At 42.2% G+C, this 22081-nt stretch overlaps 1 protein-coding gene across 2 annotated transcripts in view; it reads right to left on the bottom strand.

The window, feature by feature from the left end:
* The window catches only part of TBL1XR1 (TBL1X/Y related 1), a 233321-nt gene that overhangs the window by 37400 nt on the left and 173840 nt on the right, over positions 1–22081 (bottom strand). For both annotated transcript variants that reach the window (XM_087725218.1, XM_087725219.1), the window contains exon 3: positions 6767–6869. In XM_087725218.1, the coding sequence (XP_087581344.1) occupies positions 6767–6824 (58 nt within the window). In that variant the 5' untranslated portion in view covers positions 6825–6869. The remainder of the gene's footprint in view (positions 1–6766; positions 6870–22081) is intronic.

The following is a 22081-nucleotide window of genomic DNA, read 5'->3' as shown; positions in this document are numbered from 1 at the left end:
TTTGCCTGGAGGCACTTATTATCACTAAGGCTGCATTACTATTAATATTAGTCTTCTCATCGTTCTTATCACCCATCTCCTCCCACTTATGACTGCATGACTGTAACTTTGTTGTTTGTATCCTTATGATTTATATTGATATTGATTGTTTCCTGATTGCTTATTTGTATCCTTTGTTTATCATTAAGTGTTGTATCTTATGATTCTTGACAAATGTATGTTCTCTTTCTACGTACACTGAGAGTATATGCACCAGTGGTGGGTTGCAGGTGGTACGCCCCGGTACGGGCATACTGGAGCCTGCCCAGAGCACTGGGTACCGTTCCGGTATGGTGCTCTGGTGGGCTCACCCTCCTGCCCTCCTTACCTGTCTTTAAACTCTTTGGCGCTTCCGTGCCCGCGCATGGTGTGTACAGGGCCTGCGCAATGCTCCGCCGAGCATCTGGAGCAATGCGGAGGCTCGCGGGGGCGTTGCTGGATGGTAAGATGCAATTTGGAGGATGCCAGGCCCCGTTGCAACTGTACTGGTTGCAACCGGAATCCACCACTGATATGCACCCAAGACAAATTCCTTGTGTGTCCAATCACACTTGGCCAATGAAGAATTCTGTTTTGTTCTATTCTGTTCTATTCTATTCCATTTCCCAGAACTCAACTCTATTTAGAACAAGGAGAATATATTTGCAGCCAGAACGTTTTCTGCGATTAGTACTCTGAATTTTATCTACAGACACATTAAACTATCATGGGCTCTCCTGTTTTCGATGCCAGATAAAAGCAATTTTCATCAATACTTGTTTTACCATAAATTCTATCTGGCCATATTACTGTTATAGTGTTATTATGTATTAAACGTCATCAATATTACTCATTCTTTCTTCAGATAACGTTCCTGGAACATAAAATATAACCTAAGTAAGAAATAAAATGAAAGATTAAATGATTTTGATGATCCATGCATGATCGCAGGTCAGACTCTTAAGAATTGATACTTGCCAGCTCAGAGGTGTTTTTCTTCCCTACATCTGAAATTTTTATGTGGCCAGAACATACATGGTAACTCCATCTGTTAAGTCTTGGCTTCCTATTGCAGTTCAAGTTTTCTGAATTGTCTGGAAATTTAATCCCAAAAGTTATTTTTAATATCTGCTTTTCCCATCTTGGCATAAAGTCATTTTTGTGTTCGGCTTTCAGAGTAATGGTCCCTCAGCAGCGATGTCTTCAGCAAATGACAATGACACAGTAATGATGCATTTAACTATCACCATGTCAATCCTGCTATTACATTCTAGTTCCTCAACAGCTGACGCAAAGTTTTAAGTTATGTTATTTGTGTAATAATGAACCATACATGTTTCATCTCTCATCTCCTCTTGTGACACCCACATCTTTCAGTTATCTATTCAAAAGGGCAGAATCACAATGCTCTCCCAAATTAATCACAAGTTGCAGAACTTAATATAGCTGAAATGTCTGCTTTGGCTGTTCTGCTGCTCCAGGGAACAAATCAGCTAGGAAACTGAAAATTTAAACACGATATGAGGTCATTTATTTATGCTAGTTATCCTGCCCAGGCAGAAGGGAGGAGGGTGGGAAGCACAAAGGGAGGGGAGCAGAAATAACACAGTAATAGTAGCCGAAAGAGACCAAGAAAGGAATTGGTGGAAATGAATGTAGTAGATCAAAGTCCTTCACATCTTATGCCAATTCTTGTCTAGTTAAAAAAGCATCACCCTCAAAAAATGATGGCAGTGACAGCATGCTCAAGGGAATCCCGAGTTTCCCAGAAATATACACTAAAAATACTTAGAGAACGGAAAATGAAAAGAGCAACGATCTTCTGGAATACTGAGTATCTTGTTAAAAAAAATGGAAGGGAGATGAGAGAGAAAGGGTGAAGGAAACAAAAAGACAGTTTTGAAAGCACCCAAGCCAAATGTAAATACCATCTCAGAAGTCAGGTTTACCCTCAAATTGGCAAAACATTTTCATTGCTCTATACCAGGGGAGGGCAATTAATTTTCCCACAGTTCCACATGAGATACTGGGATTGTTAACAGTAGTGGGGTTCAAAATAATTTACCAGTTCTGTGGCATGGCTTGGTGGCAGTGGCAGGGGAAGGATACTGCAAAATCTCCATTCCCTCCCGATCAGTTGGGACTCAGGAGGCAAAGAATAGATGGGGGCAGGGCCAGTCAGAGGCGGTATTTACCGATTCTCCGAACTACTCAAACTTTCCACTACCAGTTCTTCAGAACTGGTCAGAACCTGTTGAATACCACCTCTGGATTGTTACTGAGGGCTACATTTCCCCCCCCCACACACACACACACTGTGGGCCAGACAGGGACAATCAAACCTGGCATTTTCTGCAGCCAGAAAATGCCAGGTCTGCTATTTAGAGATGCGTGTTTCTCCCTGTATTATTTCAGTTCACATTAATCCTTAGTATTCAGCTTTTCACACAATACAAACATTTGATCTCTGTGGATTTTCATTCAATTCATTGGAGAAGAGAATCCTTCCACATTAAGCCAGGGACAATTTAGGCAAGAGATCCTTTTGTTGGGACTGGGTACCAGAAAGTATTAGTGGAATCCTCAGGTATCCTGGTGCCCGATTAAAAGGAAATATGAAATTGCTGTTTCCTGCATTAAAGATAACCTACTTACATTAATTCCCACAATGAGTTATGTCAGAGCCATTCTCCTAAAATGACTTTCCTGTCTACTGGAACAATGAATTCATACAGCATCCAGATATGAAAACAAAAGGGATTCAGAGCTCTTTACTCCTGTTTTCTTGACCTTTAGTTGTATCAAGTTTGTTTAAATAAATATAAGGATGAAAAATAATGGCAGAGATAAGGGAGAGAGAGGGGGGGAGGGAGGGAGGGAGGGAGGGAGGGAGGGAGGGAGGGAGGGAGGGAGATTTTAGATATTTAAATAAACAATTATATGTTGATGAATTTCCAACAGGCAAAAAATTTCCTGATCACACTGACAAAAATTAAAAGAAATGCAAATCAGACTGCCTCCAACTAGCATCTCCCCCCCCCCCAATTACATATAAAATATATATCAAACTTTGCAAGAAAAAAGTCTTTCAGATCCTTCCAGCTGAATGTATACTCAAGCATGGTATCCAAGAATTAAACCGCTGTCTGTAACAGTGTTTTTCAGCCTTAGCAACTTTAAATTGTCTGGATTTCAAATCCCAGAATTCCCCAGCCAGCATGCTGTCAAAATTGAGAAACACTGGTCTATAAACCTGATGAATACTGTCTTGGACAGAGATAATTTTACTCTTTCTTGCATTTTCTACATAGAACGGGGAATATAAGGTCAGCTAGCACAATCATACAGCCGGGCATGGTTAAAAAGGAGGCATGCTTGGAATTACAGTTAAGCAACATCTGCATAGCCATACGTTTCCCATTTTGCTATGTCATGTCAAATAAAAAGTCTCTGTTTCATCTGTAAATTGAACGTGTGCCATTACTTTCAACTAAAATAAAACAAAACATAAATCAACTTTTAGCCAGATGACCAAGAAATACCAATTAATAGCCCTTAAAGAACAGAGGAATAAAGAAACGAACACAACATCATATATTGATCAACCAGTAGCGTTGCTCACCAAAAAGATATTCAATCAAGGAAGAATTAGGAAATGTGGTTTTGATTAGGATTGCCATTCCTAAAGATGTAGTGGTGAAGCACAATGTCACGTTTCCGCATCCTTTAGCACAGGGGTTTCAAACACAAGGCTCGTGGGCTGGATTTGGCCCACAGGATGCTTAGATCAGACCTGCGGGGCCATCCCGGAAACAATGAAGGATCGGCTCACAGTCTGCCAGCAAAAATGGAGCTCGGGAGGGCTATGTGCGGCCCTCCCAAACTCTGTTTTCAATCCTCCCAAGCTCTGTTTTCGCTGGCAGAGCACTTGGGCGACCATAGGCACCCAGAACATGAGTGATGTCATGCTGGCCATGCTCCCTGGCCATACACCCCCAGGTCAAACACAACCCTGATGCAGACCTCAATGAAATTGAGTTTGACACCCTGACTTAGCAACAAAGAATCACAGCTTCTGTTGTAACCCCAAGATGTGAGGGTTATTAGATAGGAAACAATGGGGACCCCAAACAAAAAATGTGGGGGATGCATTTGAGCCTGAGGGAGAGATGCCGCAGCACTCCATGAGTGCAGGAAAGCCAGAGGGACTTGCTGCTAGTTTTCCCATTGACTTTGCTTATGGGAAACTGGCAAGAAAAAGTTGCAAATGGCGACCAGAAGACTGCAGGACGCTGCAACCAACATAAATGCTTGCCAAGCACCTGAATTGCAATCACGTGTCTGCGGGGATGCTATGATAGCTGGAACTTTAAGGGCCAGTTTTAAGAACCATTCATTCAGCACTGTCATAACTTCAAATGATTGCTAAACATTGATAAATGATTGGGCTGCGGTGGTACATACAGTGGTTAGAGGCAAGTACTGCAGGCTACTTCTGCTGCCAGCAGTTTGGCAGATCGAATCTCACTAGGCTCAAGGTTGACTCAGCCTTCCCTCCTTCGGAGGTCAGTAAAATGAGGACCCAGATTGTTGGAGGCAATATGCTGACTCTGTAAACCATTTAAGTCTAAGTGCTATTGCTAAATGAGGACTATCTGTAAATGGAACATAATAGGAATTACATTTGACGAATTCTGTAGCATCACTACTTCGATTTGTTGATTTGTTTTAAAAAGAGGATCAATGCAGCGGTCAGCCAACCACACACCAAAAATCAGTCAGTTTATTTAAACAGTCTACAGATCATAAAAACACATATTGTTTTAAAATCTAAGAATACATAATTTTCTTAAAAATATAACCCTCAACGTCCTTACACAAGTTAACATAAATTTACTTAACACCAAACAGGAGCTTTGCTGAAGTCCCTTTAGGAATCTGATCACAGATATTTAACGTAAAATTGATTTGAAATCCAGAAAAAAAGTGTTGAAAATATGATTTACTGATTTGCATTATGGAGATGTTTTATGGAAGTATATAAATTTAAACCTCAGTTCAGGCTAAAATTGTGTTGCTGTTACTGTTGTTTTTCTGTATCACTCTTCTACTCAGAGAAGGAAAAAAACAGTTTACAACAAAACAGTAGTAAGAGTTACAATGGGGGGGAGGGGGGTTTGCCACAGAGAAGGCTTTCTTCCTGTAAATCATATCTAGCAATAGCAATAGCACTTAGACTTATATACCAGTTCACAGTGCTTTACAGCCCTCTATGCGGTTTACAGAATCAGCATATTTCCCCCAACAATCTGGGGCCTCATTTTACCAACCTCAGAAGAAGGATGAGTGAGCCTAGTGAGATTTGAACTGCCAAATTGCAGGCAGCCGGCAGGCAGCAGAAGTAGCCTGCAGTATTGCACTCTAAACATTGCGCCACTGTGGCCAATGAGATACACATGGTGGGCCCCTAACTCTTCCCACCCAATCTTTATTAAATTTATATCCCATCTTTTAAAAAGGCGCTAAAGGCAACATATATGCTTATCCTCCTACATATCCCCATAGCAATTAGGGGTGTAGTAGGAAGGGTGGGAGAGGAGAGTGTGTGAGTATCTTCCATGAGATTATGTGGCTGAAGTTCTTCTAGAAATAGCTTAACTTGTTGTAAGCTATCCAGAGTTGTTTGTTCTATGTGGTGGGAGGTCATATAAATTAGATCAATCAATCAATCAAACAAACAAACAAACAAATTAATCTTTCTGCTTTCCTAAACTAGTTCAACAATTTAACAGCTTTAACTCCTTAGTTATATTCCTATAACACTTTGGCTCTATTCTCTATTCCAGCTGCCATTTTTGGATTACTGCTTGGACAGACGTCACATAAATTAATCTAACAAGGAGGCTATTAGGGAGTTTCTAGGGCAGTGATGGCTAACCTTTTTGTCCTCGCGTGCCGAAATCGCACATGCCCCCCCCCCGCCCCCCATGGCCCGTTTTGGGCCTAGCAGGCCCCCCTGAAGCCTCCTTGGATGAAAAACGGGGCACAGTAGGGTGCCCCACACCACCGTGGCCGTTTTGGGCCTAGCAAACTTTCCTGAAGCCTCCTGGGCCTCGGGTGCCGGCAGAGAGGGCTCTGTGTGCCACCTGTGGCAAGCGTGCCATAGGCTCGCCATTACAGTTCTAGGTATTCTGGTCCAGATAGTGCATAAGCCATGGGATACAAGCATTTCTTGTCCCTAAGGCCCAATTTTGCCAGAAATGTTACCTCTTCCAGGAGAGGATAATTCCCAGGCCTGAGCAGCAACTAACTTTAAGGAACTCCATTTCTTTTTATTCCATTTCCTCCAGACAACTGCCAAATATCTGCATAGCTATTTTTGACTCTGGTGGAAACCAATGCTAGGTTAAGTGACCAGCCAACTGGTCACTCTGTACTCCAGATATCCAATGGCAGCCCTCAGCAACTGAGGCAACATAAAACCCTAAATGACCCCAGAACGCAACTGCTCTTGGGTTACAAATTTACAAGTAAGAATGGAAACACTGCACTGTCTTTCCAATTTTCACCTCTTTAAGCCATTCCACCAGTATATATGAAGAAAGGCAATGGGGAAATCACTGTGAATCAACACAATAGTACTTTTTTTCTCTTTAATCCTGCCAGATAGGATGTATTTCAATTTTTTTTATACATTTAATCTTAATTCTTAGTTTCAAAATGAATTCCTCAGAGAAATATTACTCACCGGACTCTTGCAAATATCTATATACGAGGAAGTTAACCTCATCACTGCTTATACTCATCTTTATTCCCGCTTAAACCATGAGGTCACGATGAAGGATATAACCCTAAAAAATATAAAAAAATAATACAGCATGTTAGGAATATGCGGTAACTCGATTTCTGTCCCAAAAAATGGATTCATTACTCATAATGTAGTTGGGTCTAAAAATGGACAATTTTCAAATCTAAGATAATAGTTAGGAGGCATTGAAGTAATGAATGTGCATAAAACAAAACAAATTAAAACAAAAACAAAACAACCATTTACTACTTAATCTAGACTTAATCTGTTTTCTTCAGTGAACGATTACAAGCATATGAATAATCATTAATAATAGATGAATTTCTGTTCAGTAAAAAGTTTCACATTACATATATGAGGGATCATCATATCCATAAACGTCCATGGGTATCTATAACCTTCCTAGCCTTAACCAAATGTTGTTGTAGTTGTAGTTGTTAATGATGATGATGATGATGATAATTTGAGCAAAATCTCATGAGATTTATGACAAGACTTCAGGGGTAAGATTGCTGAAATCCTGCAAACATTTTATAGGATTTGGGATAGCTTAAAAAAACAAAATGAAAAATATGTCAGTGTCCCCTGGATAGCAATGGAAATCTGCTTCCCACAAACATACAGCTATACATAAAATTATAAAAACACGTTTAGAAGATGTTTCTAATCAATCTATGGAGGAATGGATAAATAGGTCAAAATATGAAAACTGCTGGAGTGGAAATAATTCAGCCTCACACCTGTACTGCAAAGTTTTCTGTGAGCTTCTAGGTACAATTCAAGAAGCTGGTTTTCATTTATAAAGCCCTAGATGGATTAGCTTCCAAATATCTTCAAGATCATTGTTTTCCAGTTGGGACTGGCCTGACCTATGCATTTATCCTGGATGAAATATTCACCATTCCCTGCACACCTAAGACTGTGAGCTGCTACTGAAGATAGTATTTATTTATCCTTGATAGTATTTATCCAACACTGTGTGACAACAGCCTCCCAGAGAGGCAAGGCTCCACCAGAGTCCTGCCATCTTCTCTGGCTAAAGCAGAACACTTTCAAAACACCTTCCAGTTCCAATTCGCTGCCATGTGGATAGCAATAGCAATAGCAGTAGACTTATATACCGCTTCATAGGCCTTTCAGGCCTCTCTAAGCGGTTTTACAGAGAGTCAGCATATTGCCCCCAACAATCTGGGTCCTCATTTTACCCACCTCGGAAGGATGGAAGGCTGAGTCAACCCTGAGCCGGTGAGATTTGAACCGCTGACCTGCTGATCTAGCAGTAGCCTGCAGTGCTGCATTTAACCACTGCGCCACCTTGGCTCTTTGATGAAGCTTTAGCGACAAGTATCATTATTATGATCCTACAAAACATTACTGTTTGATTTCACTGGATTTCTAGTTTGATTTATACTGTAAATTGTTGTCAACTGGTTCAATTCAGTGGCATACAAGTATAAAAATACTGAGGGTCTGTAGGAAGAAGGATTTGAGTGGGTAAGTGGAAAAGTTAGAATACAAGTGTGGGAGATGGAAAAACAAGCAGAGAGAACATGTCTGGTTTCCTAACAGCTGTTTACACTGTATGTGTACACACACATACATACAATATATGTGTGCATACTTGGGAAATCCTAGCAATGATTTGACCAGCTTGGTTGGTGGCTGTTTCCAGCCCATTTTGCTTGAACTCGAAATGCTAAACAGGATCTGGTTCATACCTGGATGGGAAACCACAAGCAAATTCCAATTATTTGGGGCTAGAATAAGAAATTAAAATAAAATAAAAAATCACAGATGAAGGCAATGACAAAGCACTTGTGCTCTATTGCCAAAAATGCTACGTGGCTGAATCCAGGCTCATAAAGTCTCTAGAACTCAAATTCAGTTCAAAGAGGTTTTTTTTTTTCTTTTTACCTTTCAACCATGTTTTGATTTGTATTCCAGCTATGGCAAATAACTCCTCGCTCAACCAATATTTTTGCAGTTGCAAGAATATAAGCACCACAGTCGCCCCAAAAGTGGGAAAGGGGAAGGAATCAGCAAAACCAAGATGTGTAACTTAAAGCACTGAAGTATGTTCTATGGTTGATGTATGGGAATTAATTATTTATTCATCAAAGATTAAATTCGCAGTGACAGGCTGGGGATTTGGATGAAACCAACATTTTAAATAAACAGCAGTCTGAAGGAAATCACACTCAACTAGTAGGTGATTTAAAAAAAAAATCTTCCAAAATGGTTGTTAAAATAAGCCATATTTTTTTTGTCTTTTAGTTATACCAAGGGGATTTTATTTACTAAAACTTGTTTTTTAACAAAGGTCAAGAGCTCTGCTAATCACCCAGCCTCAAAATGTTTTCCAAAGGTAGATCAAAGTGTTTTCTTTCAAGAGAAAAAGGGAATGAGAGAAATAAAATTGTATTATGAATATACATAAGAGGCTTCCATCAGAATGGACATGAGAGGGCAGTATGACATAAGTATTAGAAACAGCCAACAGCGAATGACAAATCAAAGGAAGCTTGTGAACTAAATGGGGATTATTTTTTCCAGTGAGAGTATCACAGACTAACCTGATTAGAAAGGCCTAATCTACAGGTACTGATTATTTCAAGAGACATCCAAAATAAGCATGCCTGCCTTTGTCCACTGTGATCCTTTCATCTTTCGCACGCCTGAAGCACCAAGGCACAGCAGAAATTCTTGCTTTACCACAAGGTATATCGCCCGGACTCCAGTCTTAATTAAAATCTTACCCAAATGCTACCTCAATTTTGGCCAAGAAAGGAGAATCGGGATTCTTCACAAAGAACAAAAAAGCCCAGAAATATAAAATGTGTTGTTTCAAGAATAGAAACCCCCACGTGGCACCCTGGATAGCAAGAAACCCAGAAACACCTCTCTTGATGCCAGCTTTTTTTCTTAAAAGACTGATTTAATTTTAAATCAAACTTTAAAAAGAAGGTGGCAGGCCATAACGTAAGGCCCTAGCTTCCAAAATTGGCTGTTATTTTCAGTTGTCTTAAATTCCACAGATTCCATAGGGTAGCTTCCCACCACCACCCAAAAGGCTGAAAGGGATCAAAGCTCTGCAAAAACGTGAACACGGCTAGAGTGAAAAGGGGGCAAAATAATACATTTAATTTAATTAATAAAATATAGTTCCTATATCCATCATTTCCCCCTTCTTAAAAAAAATGGAGGAATTCATAGAAGGCAGCAGCCTATGGCTTTCACATTATGCACTAGTTGTAAACATTTTTAGAAATAGAAGTGGCGATCACTGTAGCCCAGTCCTTTGTTTATAATGACACCTATCTGTCTAAAAATAGTGTTAAAGGCGTACTTGATTGTTAGGATGCATCCAGGGAAAGTAGATAAGGCAAAAAAAAAATTGCCATCAATCCCTAATGTTTTGTGATTGGCAGCCATTTTGTGAATGGGCAAAGCCAGGGTGGCAGCCATTTTGAGGATGGGCATGTCCATTCTTACACCAGTCAGTTTAATTTTTTTAAACTGTCAAATGTTACCCTGGCCCAGTTTGGGGCCAATTGCCTCAGGGACTTTTCAGAGACAGGTGTTTTCTTAAGAGAGACAACCTTTCCTTTTCCACTCTGGATTTTATACCTGTAATTTTCATCAGAAAACATCCTGTAGCCTTAGACTCATTGCAGAATTAATTTGTAGCCTCCAGCCAGGCAGGAATTGTCTATGTCTAATTTTGGGTCATGTCAAAATCTGATTAATTTGTTGAATAACAGGTTTATCACCCATAGATACATTAAACCACAACCATCCAGAAATCTGATCAGGTGGGAATATGTCAGAACACAAGCAATCAAATCCTTACTAAAAAGGCATGTTTCATTCTTACAGTATTTTATAATAATGGAGATTGGACACACTCTCTCTCTCTTCTGAAATCCTATGTTGCAATGGTCTTAAAAAGGAGAAGCAGCTGCTGCACTTATCCTAATTGCCTTAGCAAGATCCACTTCTAGATTTCAGCCATTTCTTGCAAAACTAAGAAAGTCAAAGCGATGCAATCCAATCCTCTGCTTTCTATGGTGTTTACTTAATTCTAAAAATTTCCCAAGAGAATTTTTTAAGGAACCGCCAAAGAATAGACAAGAATGAGGCTGTGTGGTCTGGTTGATGAGAAAAGAGAAAATGGTGCAATTAGGAAATGCACCTCCCAAATGCCTTTATATTTGAATTAAGAGTTGGTCTCTCCTTGCTTTTCTCCTCAATGGGGGCTTTGATTTACATGGGCTGCCTACTTGCTCTTCATTGCTGTTGGATTATAAATAAGCCCCTGTGTTTATCCAGCCAGAGCCTAACCTCTGCCAAAAATGCTTTTCTCTTCTCCCTCCCCGTTTTTGTTGGTATGAATCAGGTTCTACTGTACTCAGATTGCAGTAAGAGTCAAAGGGAGACCAGTGTTTGAATAAACAATGTACAAAGTCTCGGTACTAATGAATATGCATCGGTACAGAATGAGTTCAAATTCCAGGCCTCTTATGTTGAGGCTATCAAACCACACATATTGGAATGATCATACTTGGAACACAATTGTTCATGGTCCATATACACCCACACACACACACACACTCTTAGTTTTTGGCTGCTCCTTAAAAAATAATCATGTCTGTAGCCACCATGAAAAAAATGTTTGAAGCTGGGAGACAGTGCCCAGCCAGATTTATAAAGGAATCTTCTTGTAACCGAAGTGGCCACTGAAACATGACCTCCCCAATCCAAATTTAAACATCCTGGCTGCCCAAGGATGAGGGCATGACACACAGCAGCAATGCTGGCTGATCATGTCACAGTTTCACATCAACAGTTACTTCAGATTTCCAATGCTGATGCCAAGTTTCAAATCTTGGATGGATTTTATGGCCACATTATAAATACCTAATACATAACAGGGGAATGAAGCAGAAATGCTGACCTAACCTTCTACCGTATCTTATGGGCTATGCCTCAGTGTTGATATTAACTTTACTGATGTGAAAGTTACAGCTGTGAAGTAATTTGTACATGTCTCACAACACATTCACAAACTTTAGGAAAACAATCTCTTTCAACATCCAGCCAAAAAAATGGTATTTGCAACAATGTCCTTCAGTTCTTTTCTTGCAGACACAGATAACAAGAACACAAACAAAGAAGTCAAAGTAGGCAAGGACAATTTGAGCAAGCTAAATTGAGACTGGCAATAAAACCTATTTTAAGTGATACTTCTTGAATATATTCCCGTTCATTCTGATGCTCAAAAAGATAACGTGCATCTGGCAGATTAGAAAAAGCAAATTTTTGATAGTGTATTTATATAAATATATCAAACCAGTAGCATGAAAAACATATTAAGAATCCATGTCAGGGGAACAATACAGACGTTATGCTGACTCCGACAGAGGTCATTCAAAGTCAAGATCAAGGTCACAAATCATCCTGTTAAAAGGCCTGCTCAAAGAGGGTTGGAGTTGAAGATAGTGCGATTGTGGTCAAAATTTAGGGGCAGACACACAGGAGTTCCATCTCTAAGATATTACTCCTTTAACAATGGGACCTGGAACATGCTAATTCCATCTGATCTCAACAATTAAGGAGATAGTAAGAGAAATCAGAGAAAGGTATTCCTACAGGGATATATGAATGATTTTACAGTTGACAACTTGGAAATGTATCTTAAAGCTCTCCTCTGTATCAGTGGAACTTATAAAGGACAGTTCTGTAGAAGGCAAGTAGTAGTAGGATTTGGCCATAATTACTTGCTTTCTCTCATTCTAGACTAGTTGTAGATTTGAGAGCAAGTCATGGGTATGTTCAGAAAAAAAAAAATTAAGTCTGACCCCCAAACTCACTAACCCTACAAGATCACCTTCAGCTTCCCAACTCCCAAACAAACCATTAGACTGCAGTTACTCAACTTTTTTATAGGTGAGTGCCCAAATCCTTTTAGGAAATAAAGATAATATGCCAGAACCTGACATTATACTTTGCAGACAGTCTGGTTCTGCCTTTTATTCTTGAAAATAAAGCATTAAAGCATCTTGGAATAGTGGTGTCTACAGACTTCATAATATGTAACACCAACAGTATCTCAAAACTAAAGTGGAAGGCTGTAGTAGAATAGGTAATTGCACTGAATCCCATCTTTAAAGTCAAAATTAATAACAATAGAGTTCTACTGGACTGTATTTCCTTACTTTGTTGATAAACATTCAAAAATATGTAAGTCGTGGGGAAAATATTCTCCACACCAAAAAAAAAAGCAATTTAATGCAGTAAGCGTATTTTCTCCTTTTACTAACTTAAATTCACTTTGCTATTTTAGAAACAGACCACGAAATACCTATAACTTGAATCTGCTACACAATTATCATGTTTGGTGTGTGTGTGTCTTCTCCAATAACTAACTGTTTAAAGCTGAAGAATTCTAAAAAGCCAGGAAGTCTCAATGTTCTCTGTTTGGTAAATAAACCAGCCAGCAATGAAATAAATCAATCACATCCAGTGAGACCCAGTCGTAAGAGATGCACCAGTCTTTAGATTTAAAAAAAAAATCAGCAACAGACAACCCATGTCAATCCACTAAGGTATACCAATCTAGGTGCCAGAGTTATAAATGCTAATATGCCTTTCTTATAAGGTTATAGTAACAGAATTGTGCAAATCTGAAAGTGTCTCCCCTCCCCTTTATCATCATGACAACTAAAGAGAGTCATATATCTCAGATGCTTATTCATTTTTATTTTTATTTTGCATTTCTGTTAGATTTGTTATCTGACCGTTGACTTAATTGCAGCTCTTCCGTTCCTCAGGGTTCATCCAACTGCCCATTACAACCAACAAGAAGATCAGGACTCAATTCACCATACTTCTTTAATGAAAATGACAGTGTTTCCCAGTACAACTCATCCAAAGGGCTGCTGCTGGGGGGGGGGGGGGGGGAATGGGAGAAGAGACAGTATATTGAGCTATTTAATCAAAAGAGGAAATGGTGACTGATTGATTGATTGATTGATTGCTGCCATCTGTACAAATGGATTACAGTACTCTGACACTCAAAACAGTCCCTATTATGAATGAAAAGAAAACATTTTGGAAATATAAAGAATAGCAATAGTTCAGCATCTTTTTTTACTGTGTTCATTATTTTATAAATAAAGCATTTCACTAGAGTTTTGTAAATATTTCACTCTTTGATTCTCAGAAAAGCAAAAGATCTGATTTTTAAAAAATGCATTTAAAAAAAAGAAATTAAGGCCATCACATCTTTATCTATTATTTTTAGTATTCTGCCTCCAGGGTTGCCATTGCACTATTCTATCCATATTTCCCAGCAAATATGATAGCACTGAATTATTCTTCCCCAAGTTTCTGTATTCACCCTTGCCATTAGGTAGGTGTCTCAGCTGCAATTTAACCAAAGAGGGGATCAAAGCTTTGTCCTGATTTATCCATGAAATATTATACATTATGCCAAGTTTCATATAGTTTATGCAAAATGATAATTTCCAATGAGCCTCCCCTAAGATTCAATAAACTGCCCTAGCATAACTCAAAGGAGAAATGAAGCTGGGTGAAGAGTCATTCATTTAAAAGTCATTACAGAAGCAAATTCGTATAATGAATAGGTAGCTCATACATTCTAAATGCATTATGTCTTTTATCAAGCAGTATTTATTAGGTATTAATTTGAATTAACTCTGATATTTCTCTAGTGTGCAAACCTTCTTCTGAGTACTTAAATATTGCCCCCTGCAGAAAGTTACTGATCTACCTCTGTAACTCGGCAAATTTCTAGACTTTTGTGGGCGTAATCATATTAATTTTAGGAGCAGGTTTTTTTCAAGTTGACCAGCAAAAACGTCTCTACAATTGCATGATATACCTAAATTTGCTTTTTCCTTAAAGATAGTTTTCACAAATTACAGATATTAGGGATTGCCTGAAACCTTTTTTTCCCAATTATACTTTACTTGAACTAATCTTTTAAAATTCAGCATTCTTACTCAAGGCTCTTGTTTAAGAGTTGCAGTTGACTATGATTAGAAATCTAAATTATAAATAAGTATCATTTACCTATTTCAATATTTGTTGAATAGGTGCCTACACTATGTGTATAATGTTGCATAAGGAAACCCACTATCTGAAAAAGAACGTTTTTCCTACATAAGAAGCAAGAAAGTAATTTTTTTTCTATCAAGGGCTGTACTCCTGTGGAATTAACGTTGCAGCAAGCTACATCTGCAGGGTAAGTAGAGCCAGAATCAAAACTGAACATATCTCTTTTCTAATGTTCTGCTGAAACTCCAAATCAATTTCGTGCAGAGGTATTTTTGAAATTTGGCTGCCAGTTGTGCATATCTGCTCTAAATATATTTTTCTTCAATTACAAAAGAAGCTTTTCTACATGTCAACGAAATTAGCTTAATTTTGCAAGCTGCTTCAGTGCAGTACTGAATGAGATGAGACTTACGATTAAAAAAAAATAGGGATCACAATGGACTAGATATTTTATTCTTGACTAATCAGTCTAAATCACATTATTAAATAGGAATTTCCCTTCAAATCTTAAGAAGGCATCAGGCTAGGAAGTATGGAAAAGGGCGTTGGTACTTACCTGATACGCCTCTTCTCATAGTGGGGGGAGGAGTATCCAGGATGGGTGTTGACTTTGTCCTCTCATGATTGGATGAGTCAGATAAGCTCTTTGGGTAACGCCCCCTGGCCAGCAGGACTACCCATTCTTTTGACGAAGAGCTCCATCCGACTCGTTGCACCATTCACTCCAGACTCTTAATTCAGTTCTTAGCTTTTATCGTCTTCAACATCAATATTTATATAACTTCATAAAACTGTGAACATAAAACTTAGTCATACAAACATAGTCAGGGAGGGACTGGATACTCCTCCCCCCACTATGAGAAGAGGCGTATCAGGTAAGTACCAACGCCCTTTCTCCATAGTGAGGGGGGAGGAGTATCCAGGATGGGACGTACCAAAGCCTGCACGTCCCTAGGGAGGGAGACCCCAGAGGCCCCATGTTCCCCGCTTGTGCCAGTTGAGGCGTGGGCTCCGCCCTGTGAACCACCTGCAACGCCCTGCGTCCAAGAGGCCCTGCGTCCAAGAGGCTTTTGCCCTGCGGGGTAAAAGAGTCCAGTTTATGGTTCCTAGCAAAGGGAGAGGGGGAAGCCCACGTGGCTGCCCTGCAGATTCCGGCCAGGGCTGTCTGCGTGGCCCAGGCCCTGGATGTGGCTGCGCTCCGCGTGGAGTGAGCTGTGATATGATTGGTGTCTGAAAGCCCTGTGATTGGTATGCAGTGGCAACGCAGGTTTGCAACCACCTACCTATTGTGGTGGAAGTCACCCTGTTACCCAGGCCCCTATTGGAAGGAAACAAACAGAGCTTCGGATTTCCTGACTGGCCTGGTTCTCCTGAGATAATCCTCAGGGCCCTCCTTATGCCCAGAGTGAGCCCCTTCTTTTCCCCCCCGTCTGGACAGAAGTTGGGCAAATCAGTTCCTGGGTTTGATGGAAGCAGAAGCCCACCTTGGGATGAAGGGCGTAACCCCACTCTGTCTTAGTGGGGGAAGCAGAGACCCTCCCCGGTGGAGAGCTTGCAGTTCATATATCTGCCTGGCGGGGGGGGGATGGCCACCAGAAAGGCCACCGTGAGAATCAGGAACTTAAGGGAAGCTGTTCGTAAAGGCTCAGATGGAGCACCTATTGGAGCGTCCCCTACCCTGTGTAAGTCCCAGGAATGGTACTTGAACACTGCGTGCGGTTTGGGGTTGGAAGCCCCCTTGAGGAATTGTCTGACCACAGGAAGGTGAGTCAAGCTCTGGTTCCTGCCACGCAGGACAACTGGCGAGAAGTCTGGGACCTGTCTCCTAATTGTGTTAGAAGCTAACCCTCTGTCCCGGCCTGCCTGGAAGAGGTCCAGAATCTGAGGCACTGAGGCCTGGCTAGGATTGTGCCCCAGGGAATTACACCATGAGGCAGAGGCCTGCCACATGGAGCCATATATACGCTCTGTGGAAGGTGTGCGGGCAGTCTGGATAGTCTGCATCACCCTGGGGGGGGGGGGGGGGGGAGGGTCTTTCCCCAGGATGCTCCGTTCCAAGAGCTAAGCGGTCAGCTGGAGCCATTGACGGTCTGGGTGCTCCAGCGACCCCTGGTTAAGGGATATTCCCTCCAGGGGGAATCTCCATGGCCTCTCCGTTGAAGGCGACTGGAGCTCTGCAACCACAGTCTCCGGGGCCAGAGAGGCACCAAGAGAACCCCTTCTGCCCCCTCCCGAAGGGTTTCCCATATGACCCTGGGGATCAGGGGTAAGGGCGGAAGGCATACCGACAACCCCTGGTCCAGGGGCTTCGCAGATCGTCCGCCCCTTCTGCCCCCCCCATGTCTGGTACCTGGAGATGACCCTCAGGAGCTGAGCGTTGAGGGCGTGGCGGATAAGTCGATCTCCGGGTGTCCGAAGCACTCTGCCATTTCCTTGAAGATTGCTGGCTGCAGCTTCCGCTCCAAACTGTCCCCTTGGTCCGGCTGAGCCAGTCGGCTCTGATGTATCCCACCCCTGCTATATGTTCTGCCCTCAGCGAAAGTTGTCTAAATTCATAGGCTATCTGAGGTGCTTCTGCGATCTCTCATAGTCGGGCATCCCATTCTGAGTTTGTGGTGGGTTCTGGCATGGGGACCAGCCTATCTGACCCTTTTTTCCCCCCCGGCCATAAGGGTGCTATGATTCTATGGCTAGGATTAGCGCAGAGATATTCTGAATGTAAACACCGATGGAGTTTAATGGGCGGCCACTAGAGTGTGTGTAACGATGAAGAGAGGGAAGCTAAGGCTCACAATAAAGGCCTGCCACAAAGGTAAAATAATAATAATAACAAGAATCACAACAACAATAATAATAATAAAATAAAATACAAAAAGGGGGGGCATCTTCCCGCCTGATAAAACCAAGAAAGATTAAGGAAACAATTGGTCCCTTGCTGGGAGAAAGTGGCCCGAAGGTGACAGGCAGCAGGGGTAGAGCCGAACTATTTAACTCGTGCTTGGCATCTGTCTTTACCAGCAGGGATAAACTATCCAACCTATCAAAAACAGCACCCCAAATTCAGATTAGGGACCCAAGATGAGATAGGGAAGAAATGGTAGCCTGTCTATCTTAGGCAAGGTCCAATTCCCAGGACCGGGTTACACCCCAGGGATCTGAAGGCGCTGGCGGATGAGATCTCCAAACAACTGAAACTATATCTATCAGAGCTCCTGGAGTACCGGAGAACCACTATAGAATTGCTGATGTGATTCCCCCCCTTCAGAAAGTGAGAAAACCGGCTCGAGAGCCCAAAGCCAACATGGGTTTGTCAAAAACAGATCATACTAGACTATCCATAATGAATGTTGTGTTTTATAGTTAATTTTTTATTCACGTTTCTTTTATGTCTTGTTTTGCACTCCCTTCCCCCATTGTTGTAAGCCGCCCTGAGTCCCCTCAGGGAAAAGGGCGGCCTATAAATGTTCAATAAATCTAAATCTACAAATCTTCTTAGATTACAGTGACAACCCTAGTGGACCATAGGAATGCCATTGATATAGTTAACTTGGACTTCAGCAAGTCCTGATAAGGTAGACCATAACCTACTACTAGATAAAGTAGAAGACTGAGGATTAGACCTAGTCACACCAGGTGCCTTGGTAACTGGTGCACACACCTATACTCCTCAATGGGACTGCCTCTTCATGGAGGGAAGAGTGCAGTGAGTCCCCCAAGGCTCAGGTTGAGCCCAGTACTCTTCAACATCTTCATCAGTGATTTGAATGAGGGTGTTAGGTGTGTAAGCTAACATTTGGGATAGCAAAATAAATGCCATGATAGTAGTACTGTTTCTTTAAGAACTGCTGTTATCTCAAGTGGTCATGAGAAGGAGCCAGAATGACTGTTAGCTCTCTGTTTGTTAAATGCTGATGGGGGGGGGGGGGGGGGTCATCAGGTTAGCAGGTAACCCCAAGCTGGCAGGAATAGCCAACACTTCAGAATACAGGCTAAAGATACAGAAGGATCTTGGTACCCTTGAACATTGGGCACTACCTAGGGAAATGGGATTCAAAGAGGTAAGGTTCTACCTTTAGGCAACGAAGGTGAAGTGCACAGGTACAGAATACCTTGCTCCACAGTAGTAACTGTGAAGGGGATCTTGGAGTCCTGGTGGACCACCCTTTAATATGAGCCAGCGGTGTGCAATAGCTGCCAGAAAACCTAACACAGTTTTTGGCTGCATAAACAGAGGAATAGAATCAAGCTCCCGTGAAGTGTTCATTCCACCTTATAAGGCCTTGGAAAGGCCAGATTGGAATTCTGCATTCAATTTGGTCACCATGATGTAGAAAGGATGTGGGGGTTCTAGGGAGAGTGCAGAGAAGAGCAACAGAGGGATCAGGCTGGAGGCTAAGGCCTATGAAGAACGGTTGCAGGAATTGGGCAGGTCTAGTTTACTGAAAGGAAAGACTAGTGGAGACGTGATAGTAGTGTTCCAATATCTCAGGGGTTGCCACAGGGAAGAGGCAACCTGATTATCCTCCAAGGCATCTGAGTGCAGAATTAGAAGTAATGGGTGGAATCTAATAAGGAGAGAAGCAACTTAGAACTGGGGAGAAATTTCCTGACAGTTAGACAATTAATCAGTGGAACAACCTGCCTCCGGACGTTGTGAATGCCCCAACAGTGGAAGATTTTTAAGCAGCTGTTGGATGGTAATAGCAATAGCAGTTAGAATTATATACTGCTTCATAGGTCTTTCAGCCCTCTCTAAGTGGTTTACAGAGTCAGCTGTTAACCATTGAGCTACAGGGCTGACTAGTAATGATAGCCATTTGTCTGAAATGGTGTAGGAATTTCTGCTTAGGCGAGGGGTTGGGCTAGAAGACCTACAAGGTTCCTGCCCCCTCTGCTATTGTATTGCATAGTATTGTATTGTATAGCATTTGCTCTTTGCCTATTCACCCCCACCCTTGGAAAGCCTTGGGGGAGGGGGGTAATCTCTAACCTGATTGGAGGTTCTTCTGTCTCTCCCTGGGGGCTGAATACTCTTCCTTGGCTTGGCCACGTGGGGCCCCTCCCCCCTTCTTTCCAAATGGTTTTGCAAGGCAATTGCCATCGCCCCGCCCTCAGAACTTAGCCACAAAAAACAGCTTTTGTTTTGCCTCCTACTCAGGGACTTCCCGCCCCTCCCCCCTCCTTCTCCTACTCAAGGAGAATTTTCTTAAGGGTGAAGGAGACTTAGCCCCCCCCAAAAAACACAGCTCTTGCTGGAAGCCTTTTTCTGATGGCATTCTCGCCAAGTCTCTTTCTCCTCCTTAAAGGAGAGTGTCCTTAAGGGTGGGGGGGGCTTTTCCTGTTACTATGCAGTTAGAAAGGGAGAGAACGGGCTTTTAGGCAGGATTTCTGAAGCACCAAGCCGAAGGGAATCCTCCTCTGGGAGGTGAGGAGTTCTCAGGTTGGGGGGGGGGGTTTCGTGCAGTCTTGATTCATCTAGGAAGTAGGGGGGGAGATCCACCGCCTGCCTCTAACTCCCTTAACAAGCCTCCTGTTGGCCCTTTGCTGCATCCCCCGCCCTTGGCTAATGCCTCTGCGATGGTTTCTCACCTTTCAAGGGCTCCACAAGCCTCCGGTTGTGGCTGGAGGGCTGAGAGTTGAGGCTCTGAGCTGCTGGGGGCAGCCATCTTGGACCATGTGGTTTCAAGATGGCCCCGGCTCCAAATTCAAACGGCTCCTCCTTGCTGGAGCACATGGAAATGGCTTTTGCCTTTGCAGGCTTGCCATGGCTGCAGCTCTCTCCCCTGTCTTCCGCAGCTCTTTTTAAGCCTTTCCGGCTCTCACCTTGTCGGCTGCCAGCACAGGTGTTCCAGGGTATTTTAGCCAGCTTCGTGGCTCAACCCGAGGGGAGCAGAGGAGCGCTTCTGCTCCTGATTAGCCTCTGCATCAAGGGCTGCTTCTAGGAAGCATATTGCCCTCTCCTCCTGCCTGCCCGGCAATTGTCCTCCCTGAGTGACTCCGTCTCACTCAGTGGCCAGGGCAGCGTGCCGCCCCAGGGGGCTTGTGGCAGTCCAGTCCTTGCAGGAGGAGGCTGTGTTCGATGAAGGGAGGCAGGATTCGCCGGATCCAAGTTTATTTTCCTTACTCCTTTGTAAATTACTGGAGTTACTGAGTAGTGCAACTTTTCCTTGAGGAGATGAGTCAGAAGAATGGGTAGTCCTGCTGGCCAGGGGGCGTTACCCAAAGAGCTTATCTGACTCATCCAATCATGAGAGGACAAAGTCAACACCCATCCTGGATACTCCTCCCCCCTCACTATGGAGAAGTAGTAGTTTTCAAACTTTCTTGATTCATAAAATGAATGAATGTGCCCGTGCACACACATACAGGACTGGGTTCTGGCAGGCACTATTGCTGGTTCACTGGTGGGCGCACTGCTCATGCTTGATGCACTGTACACGCATGCGCAGTTCAATAAAAATTGTTCTGCGCATGTGCAGAACCCAAAAAACAATATAGTGCCGCCTACGGCGCAATCCGGAGAACCGGTTCAGGGGCGTGGCAAGCCTGGGTTGCTGCTGGTTCCAGTGACCCAGGCTGTTAAACCACTACCAGTTCGGCTGAACAGGTCCGAACCAATAGGAACCCACTACTGATATACACACACAATGTTAAAAGGTTTAAACGCTTCCCTACATGATATCTGAAATAAAAAGAATACCGGGAAGTGAAATGTAATATTCTGAAATCTACATGAAGAATAAAAAACTGGAGCAGAGAACAAAACAAATATAGGAAACCTTTTTCGTATGGGTAGTTCTTGACTTACGACCATAATTGGGCAAAAAATTCTGTTGCTAAGCAAGACAGTTCTTAAGTGAGTTTTGCCCATTTGATGACCTTTCTTGTCACAGTTGTCAAGTGAATCACTGCAGTTGTTAAATTAGTAATATAGTTGTTAAGTGAATATGGCTGTTAGGTATATAATCTAACGGTTGAGTTGGCAATATATAAATTATGTAACAATGCTATAAATCATACTATAAAATGTGATTGGTTGCTGTTTCCTCAATTGGCCGTAAGAGGGAGCCAGAATGACTGTTAGCTCTCTGTTAGATGCTGGGCTGATCTGAGTGTTTTGGAAGCTGGCTGTTAGCAAGTGAACTATTGTAAGTTTTACAACTGCTAGCAAATTTT

The sequence above is a fragment of the Thamnophis sirtalis genome, unplaced genomic scaffold (assembly GCF_051295495.1).
Source record: "Thamnophis sirtalis isolate CommonGarterSnake01/CBP01778 unplaced genomic scaffold, rThaSir2_p1.2 scaffold_11, whole genome shotgun sequence".
NCBI classification, from domain to species: Eukaryota; Metazoa; Chordata; class Lepidosauria; order Squamata; family Natricidae; genus Thamnophis; species Thamnophis sirtalis.
The sequence above is the reverse complement of the archived record's forward strand: the minus strand, read 5'-3'. Positions and strand labels throughout refer to the sequence as shown.